The sequence below is a fragment of the Arachis ipaensis genome, chromosome B09, assembly GCF_000816755.2.
Source record: "Arachis ipaensis cultivar K30076 chromosome B09, Araip1.1, whole genome shotgun sequence".
NCBI classification, from domain to species: Eukaryota; Viridiplantae; Streptophyta; class Magnoliopsida; order Fabales; family Fabaceae; genus Arachis; species Arachis ipaensis.
Window position 1 is genome coordinate 22,009,734 of NC_029793.2, and position 9,178 is coordinate 22,018,911.

The 9,178-nt window shown below is 33.4% G+C and overlaps 1 protein-coding gene across 1 annotated transcript in view; it reads right to left on the minus strand.

Annotated features, from left to right (window-relative positions):
- The window catches only part of LOC107615216, a 14,414-nt gene extending 6,244 nt beyond the window's left edge, over nucleotides 1–8,170 (minus strand). The window contains exon 1 of the mRNA XM_016317315.1: nucleotides 7,982–8,170. Within this exon, the coding sequence (XP_016172801.1) occupies nucleotides 7,982–8,170 (189 nt within the window). The remainder of the gene's footprint in view (nucleotides 1–7,981) is intronic.

Here is a 9,178-nt window from a genome sequence, read left to right on the forward strand (position 1 = left end):
CTCGTCTCTTCTCGGCACTTGTCTACCAGCGCCTCTGTTCCACTGTTGTGTCTTTGCCCAGCCGTCACTTATGCTTCTACTGGCATGGACGTGTTAGAATTTCGATGGAGATTAAGGGTGGAGAGAAAATCCATGAGAAAGAGATTTGTTACTGTCTATTTTAACTAGAAGCAACAACATTGTGCATAATTGCATATATGGAGAAAAAGTAAGTGAATCCCGCTAGAGAGCCAATGGAATATTTATACAATGTGTATAATGGGTTATGAGTTAAAAAATGAGAATCTCGTTAGGGAGCCAATGGAATATTTGTACAATAGGGTAAAGTATACTTTTTATCCTTGAAGTTTGGAAAAAGTTTAAAAAATACCTTTAAGTTTTATTTTATTTCAATTTTGTCTCAAAAGTTTTCGATTTGCATCAAATATACCCTCAATGGCTAAATTTTCAAAAAATTTAAGACCAATTTAACAATAATACATGAAAATTATACTTGATTTATTTGTGTTGAGGGTTATTCTTATGAAATTGTTGTTAAATTGGTCTTAAATTTTTTGAAAAATTAGTCGTCAGGAGTATATTTGATTCAAATCGAAAATTTTTGGGACAAAATTGAAACAAAATAAAACTTAGGAGTATTTTTGAAAATTTTATCAAACTTCATGGATAAAAAATATATTTTACCCTTGTACAATATGTACAATGGGCTATGAGTTAAAAAATGAACATCAACCATCCATCTGGGAAGCTTAAGCTGATTTTGGAGTTCACCAAGAATCGAACTCTTGACCTTTCGAATTTAGAGCTTTAATACCATGTCATGAAATTACTCATCCCAAAAGTATATATACGAGAGTGAATGAAAGTGAGGGAGAGAAAAGTAATTTTAATAGAAAAGTAAAAAAAATTGGCTAAATTTTATATAATTAAATTTTGATACACTGTGAGTGTAAGTAATTTTATACGTACATTATGAATTTCATATCAATAAAAATAACTATTTTTCACATTGATAACGTGAATAGTCATTCAAAAAAACAGATATGATTGCACAACTGTATAAAATGTTTTTCACTATCAGTACATCAAAATTAAACTCTAAATATATTATAAAATTACACAAATCTCATGAAAATGTTACAATAAATAAATTATCTAAATCTAATAAATTTATTTCATATATTAAATGTGTACAATTAAAATTATTATGCAATAATATATAAAAATATAATTTACCCTTTAATTCTCAAAGGATATCGGAGAATTGCCTAATTCGTAATTACAATTATTGGCATCCTACGCCTTAAAATTACAAACTTGGACAACCTGATTCGTCGTCCTCATCCAACTTTGAGAAATGATGTTTTGACTTGTAACCCTTGACATAGATATTAAACTCGAACCAAGGATCAACTTGCTGATACGCGCCAGTTGAACCAATAAATTACTAGTTGAACCGGTTAAGTAAGATATAATGACTGATGAGTAGTAGTAACTTGCCTCACATAATTCAAACCTCAATCCACAGTATTAAGCATTTAAGCCTCTAAATTACAAACAATAAGTCCTAATGCTAGAAGGGACTACCACTTCAAACTTCAATAAACATGTTCATTCATCAGCATACAGAAAGAATTAACAAAACATCTTTGTTGGTGGTGTTTGTTTTAGACGCCAAAACAATAAAAAGCTTCTGAAAAGTGAAAACAAAAGTTACCTTTTTCTATGGACACCATCCCCATCCAAAAGGGGTACCAACCAAGTAAAATGTGAAACACTTGCTGCAACTACATTTTAGATACCAACATAGTTAGTTGAGATTCATATCCAAAGTATGAAAAACGGCCTCAACCGAAGTGTATCGTGTTTCTTGACACGACTATGGTTTGGAGACAACCGATAACAAAATACCAGTTATGAAATCATCTCCAGGCGCAGCATAATTGAATTTTGATTCCAATCAATCCACTAGGACTCAAAGATTGAAGATGTACTACTTTGATAGCTGATTGTCGAAGAAAATTTGCTTAATTAACAAAATTCATACAAATTACAAAAACTGTATTCAATATGGTAAAATATAAGGTACAGATCAAAGTTTAAAGATATGCTATGTGGCAAAATATAAACCATACATTCTAAAGCCACACTTTTCACTTAAACCGTAACTCTTCACAAAGAAAAGCGTCACCTAATGGAAAAAAATAAATTAGAAGATTTAAGAGAAGAAATAATTAAATTATCAAAATTAATAGATCAACAATTAATGATTTTAACCAATGTTAATTGTAATGACACCGAATTCTTAAAATCAATATAAAACGATTTTTCTCAAAATCTTTATTTTACTATAAGTTTTATTGAAGGACTTCAAAAACCTGAAAAAACTTATTTTTCACACGGAACTTCTAAAAAATGCTACCATGGAAATGATTCCCCACATCTTTATCATACTTTTAACTAGACTTAAAAGTAAAACTACCATTGAAATTATGAATATTGAAGAAAAATTAGAAGAAGTTACAATGCTTTTTAAACAATTAAAAATTGCTCAAGAAAATAATATTATGGAACATGGTTTTCAAATAGAAGAAGAATTAGTAAATTCTGAAAATATAGAAAATGAAGAACATATCCTAGATTATTCTAGTGACGAAGAACCAGCAATTCCAATACAAGTAAAAAATGAAGTTGGAACATCTAAGGATAATCAATCTCAATTTAAATGGGAAACAGGTTTTGATAATTATGCTTTTAAAAAAGGGTTTACAAATAAAGATTCAAAATATACAAAAATACCATCAAAATATGTTCCTAAAATCCAAGAAATGGAAGGAGAAAGAATGCTCGATTTAGACTGTAAAAAGAACGAAAAAGAAATTTTCGAAAATTGGTTGAATTCCTTTTTATTAGAAGCCTTTACTAATCCAAAACTTAGTGAATTGTCTGAAAGAGATATTTTAGAAAGGAAAATAATAATAAAAATAAAAGACAAAGAAATAACTATTGCCCAAATAAAAAAGAAAATTGTAAATATTGGTATTGCAATGGATTTTATTATAGGAAATAATTTTTTAAAGCTATATCATCCATTCATTCAAGAATTAACATATATAGTTTTAAAAGCTCCACACGATTCTTCAATAAATCAAAAATCAAAACGTATAAAAAAATACCAACTACTACTGTAGATAAGATCTTAAAATTTAAAATATTTTCTATATTAGAGACATGTTATTTAAATTTATACTTTCAGATAAATATCCCAAAAAATAATCTTGAAATAAAGATAGAAGAACTTTTGGATGAAATTTGTGCTGAAAATCTTTAGATATTAAAAATACAAATAGCGAATTAGTAAGTATTAAATTAAAAGATCCTACAAAAGAGATAAATGTTCCAAATAAAATTCCTTATTCCGCAAGAGATAGAGAAGAGTTTTCACTAGAATGTAGAGATCTTTTGGAAAAAGGAATTATAAGATTAAATAAAAGTCCTCATGCGGCTCCAGCCTTTTACGTCGAAAACAATAATGAAATTAAAAGGGGAAAACGAAGAATGGTTATTAACTATAAGAAGATGAATGAAGCAACTATTGGTGATGCTCATAAGCTTCCAAGAAAAGATTCTATTTTAGAAAAAATCAAAGGAGCAACTTGGTTTTCATCTCTTGATGCAAAATCAGGATATTGGCAACTTCGTTTAGACGAAGAAACAAAGAAATTAACTGCCTTTACTTGTCCAACAAAAGAATCAACAAGTGTGTTACTCTATGAATGGAATGTATTACCATTCGGATTAAAACAAGCCCCGAAAGCTATAAAAAGTTTGGAACAAGAAAAAGAATCACTAGATTCTAAAGATTCCCCAAAGGAATTACTTTGCAGGTATATTTCAGGGACTTTTACTCCAACAGAACATAGATATACCACTCATGAAAAGGAAACTCTAGCAGCAATTAAATCTCTTAAGAAATGGAAAATTGATTTACTACCCAGAGAATTTACATTAAGGACAGATTCAAGTTACCTAACAGGTTTCATACGATATAATTTAAAAGTTGATTATAATCATGGACGATTGGTAAGATGGCAATTATTTTTGTTACAATATCCAATAAAAATTGAATATATTAAGGGTGACAAAAATGTTATTGCAGATACATTAACAAGAGAATGGAGTTCGTCTACAACGCATTAGATTAAGAAATTCAAAAATATGAGCAAGAACTCGAAAAATGCAAGCATTGTCAGCAAATAAGAACACAGATCCAATCTCTCAAGAAGGCCATCGAAGCAATGAAATCAACACAACAAGCAAAACCATCAGAGTTCAGCCAGCTAAGCGTGGTGGACAAATCAGGTGAAGAAAAAATTTCAGAAAATAAAACAATTACTGAAATTATTAAAAAATCTACCCAAGATAAAAAATATTATGTAATTCATAATGGCCCCATGAAAGGAGTATATGACGCCTGGGAAAAAGCAGCACCATTTACACATCAATCAAGGATAATTCATAAAGGAGGGTTTCTAACACTGGAAGAGGCAAAGGAATCCTTCAGGGAATATGAAGCTCTCCATCCAGAGCAAACCTTAAAAAGAGCAGATAAAGCTCCAATTCAAACCCAGAGAACAGGGATAATAAGAAACATTCTTACAAGGGCTGAAATCAAGGAAAAGAAAAGGGACTATAGATCAAATCTCAGAGAAACCCTTAACATAGTCCTGAATTGGACTGAAGAAAAAAGGGCAATTTTGGGATATTATCCTATTGCCAAAGAACAGCTAACAAAGCTGGTTATATTCCCAGATGCTTCCCCATCTGACACCTATCAGTTTTTTCAATATGGATTAATTGATACAATTTTAATTTTTAATGATCTAAAAATTATTAGTGAGTTTCCTGCAGGATTCGTTGATTTAAAAATATGATTGACAATATAAATCCAAGGGATATATCCCTAAAATTTACAAACAGTCAACCTATTTTTAATGAAGAAGAAGAATGCTTGGTTCCAGCACACCAAGTAATATTCATGTCCGTCTTCCCAGAAAATTTTTAACCAATTGATCAGATTCAAGATTTAACGATTTACAGTCATGAAGGTTAGCCAGCACATTAGCAAGGGTCTTTGAAAGAACTCAAAAAATAACGAAGGAATCTCACACAAGAATTAATTATAAAAGTAGAAATACTCTGCTTGTGTCCAGTAAAAGAAATGAAATTGAAGAAAGAGAGATGAGACTCTTGGTGGAATTTGAATCAGCATTCTACAACTTATCTGGACTTTTAGAAAAGCTCCCTGAAGGGATAAAGAGGAATCTCTGCTATTTGATAAAAGACAGAGAAGACCACAAGTGCCAGCTATGTGCCTCAGAGATATCTGAAGAAAGCAATAATGAAACGGAATCAACTCACATGATGAAGGAAGGAGACAATGCATCTGAGGGTCACATGATAAAAGAGGAGGACAGTGCATCTGAAGCATCTCTCAACATTATTGCATAGTAACGTAAGCACTTAGGTCATAGAGCACCAACAATGTAGCTGGTGAAAAAGAACAAACAATGACGTAAGCAATGACGTCATAAGAAGGGTAAGGATGGGAATTGTCCATCAAACCCAACTATTATAAATAGGTTGCTTAGGCAATTGTAGAAGCATCAGACAATAGAAAGCAGGAGGCTAAGAGTACTCATATGCTAGGAGAGCAAGGAGGAAGCTGCCAAGGCGATTCTATAGTCTGAAGAAGAATCCCCTTAGGAAAAAATAATTCTAAACTCCCCTCTGGAGTTAGCATCTACAATATCCCCTCTGGAGATAAAAACACCTTATGTAAAAGATACTAAATAAAGGAAGTTTTTCTCCAGAAAGGTACATCTTCATCCTAGTCTTTCATTTATGAATTATTTAGAAAGTTTAGAATTAACATACAAGTCTTAATCAAATCTACATATATGAAAGGAATTAATTCACCAATAAGCTTAGCAATCTGTGACAAAAGAATTATTGATGACCCAATAGATCAAATAATCGGAATTGTTCATGGAAACCTGGCAAATGTAAATTTTAAATTCAACGCCCATCTTGGATATGCTATACCTTTATCAACTGAAAACCTTGGTAGATCTATAAGTTTGGCTTATAAATTTCACAGAAAGAATCTAATGGAACAAGATGATGAACCATTTTCGATTACATATGTTATAAATTATGCTTTAACAAATAGCCATCATAGTATAATATTTAAAAACAGAGAAAGAATTTATGTCGATGAATTATTTCAGAAAATTGTAAAAACAAAAATACCAAAATATAAAACAAGTTGAAAAGAGAAGTTGAAGAGCTAGAAAAATTAATAGAATCTCTAGAAAATAGTGATGAATCGATGATAGAATTTGCAGAAATTCTAAGATAAATAATGAAGCATACAAAGATTGAAAGACCAGAAAACAAAATAAAAAGAAAAAGGGCGAAAAAATTAAAAAGTAAAATAAAAGAGTATAAAAGGGTATTAAATAATCTTCAGTTCGAAATTAATGACCTTATAATAAAAAGGATAGAAATAAGAATAAATATAAACAAGTTAGAGTTAAACTTAAAAAATTTATAAATGCCTGAAAAACCATATTATGACTTAAAAGAATTAAAATTGTTAAAAGAAAAAATGGAGAACGAAGTCGAAAAATTAAAAAGATATTTAGAAACAACAGAAAGTGTAGAAATAAAAGAAGTTTTTGAGGATTTAAGAAATTATATTAAAGAAAAAGACAAACAGGTAAAAGATTTTATATACAATAATCCATGCAAAAAAGAATATTATAAACTAAAACAAGACTGAAAAATTATAAATGAAATCAGAATTATAAAAACTAGTAATAGTAGAAATAGTCAATACTTTTATGAATTTATATGAAAGAGTTAATAGAAATTTCGAAAAAGAAATTAAAAGAAGAAATATGGCTTTTAAAAATTGGTATCAGAGCCAAGTTAACGATTAAAGGTAACACTTTCTCTTTAAGCAACACTTTTAGTGACACGCTTTTCAGCCACAAAAAGACAAAAATCTATATATATCCATCTGTACACTAGATGGACCCATATATTCAATATACACTGCTACAGAAGTGCGTGTTATTGGTGGCCGATCCAACAATGCGTCACGCAATTAAGTTACGGACGACTTGGCCATCGCTATTTAGGGGATGTCATCGTTAAAATCAAATTTTTGATGGCATTATTTGAGCATTAATCTTACTAAAACTAGACTGTTGATAAAGTTTTGCGCCACCTTGACGCCAAGTGACACGCGTTTATGTTACTGATGCCACTCATTATCAACTGTCAGGTCGTCACTACTCTATTATAAGGTATAATTAATTACTAACGGCCAGATCCACATGATAAGTTTACTATTAATAAATAATTTTAAATATTTTTACTTAATGAATACAAAATAAATGTATTAAAAACTTAAATTTTTTATATTTTTAATAATTTTTTTTATTTTGTAATCTTAATTTATGTTTTAGGATATATGATAGATAAACCCTCATTTTATTAATAAATTAAAATAAACATCATTGTTTACTAATGACTAATGAAATTTTTTTTTAATATTTTTAATATAACGTTAATAAATTAATGATAGTCAGGCCGTCGACAAATTTGTCGTTTGAAAAATTCCATTTTGGAATGTAATCCTACCTGTCGGCAAATGATATTTAATGAAATGTCGTGTTTCGTGGTAAACCTTATTATTAACGGCCTTACCATAAAAAAGAATAAATGACCATTTGTACTAATGAGAGATGAAAATGCTGACATTTGTACCCATGAAAGCTCGAAACTAATCTTGTACCCATGATAGATGCTGTCCGTGTGACAAAAGTGCCCTGGCTTGGATCTGAGTTTGGTTCGTGGGTTTCCGAACCTACGTGGCACTCCCAACCCCCCCAAATCTGAGCCAACCATTCACCATCATCATCTTCATCTTCTTCACCATCACCATCACCATAACCTCCATAACCTCCATCACCATCACCTCAGCACCGCCACAGCCACCTCCCTTCACCACAACCTCCGGCGACAACCCACACCGCCGCGCCCCTTTCTCTTCTTCTTCCCCTCTTTTCACCTCCGCTGAGCCCAGAAACCACAGCGCCATCTCCTCCTCTCCACCAAACAGCCGCGACACCCAACCTTCTCCGCAGCGTCCTTATGGCGTTCCAACCCGTCACCACTCCCTTGTCCGAACCCTACCTCCCCCAAAGCTCCCAGCAGCATCAGACAAGCCAAAATTTTTAAACAGCAGCATGAATCAAAACAGCAAAATTTTCAAACACCAGCATGAATCAAAACAAACCTAAATCCACTAACATGCATTTCTAACTAACCAAATTAAACAAAATGAACTAAAAGTAATACAATGAAAGAAACAGAACTCAACAAATGAAAATGGGAACCTGTGAAGCAGAGAATGAACAGGTGAAGGGAAGATGATGGCTGAATTGGCTGGGGCAGAAGCGACGGCCTGGTAGTGGCACTGCTTCAATTGCAGCAGCGGAGAGTGAACGCAGCCATGAAACAGAGGAAAACGGAGGGGATGAAAGACACAGGGGCTGCACCCTGTTCTGGTCGTTCCATGGGAGAACGGAAAACGGGGATGGAATCGCGACGGTGCTAGGCTGGTTCGCGATGGTGAGACGGGATGACAGAGAAGGAAGAAGAAAGGGGAAAAGGGGCTCATCGTTGGTGTCGCTGTGGCTCGTCGACGGCGCGACGGTTCGGCCAGTGAGAGAGAGGGAGGAGAAGGTGGCCGGTTTATTGGTGTGGCTGAGGAAGACAGAGAACACGCAAAGGGGAGAAAAGAGAAGAGGGTTGCGGTGGCTCGTAGAGGCCGACGGTGATGGAGGTTGGCGGAGCTAGGGTTCGGACAGGGGAGTGGTGACGGGTTGGAACGCCGTAAGGACGCTGTGGAGAAGGTTGGGTGTCGCGGCTGTTTGGTGGCAGACGAAAGGAGACCCAGGAATGGAGAAGGTGGCCGCTGCCGCTTTGGGCTTTGGTGGAAAGGAGGAGCTGGCGCTGTGGTTTCTGGGCTCAGCGGAGGTGAGAAGAGGGGAAGAAGAAGAGAAAGGGGCGCGGCGGTGTGGGTTGTTGCCGGAGGTTGTGGTGA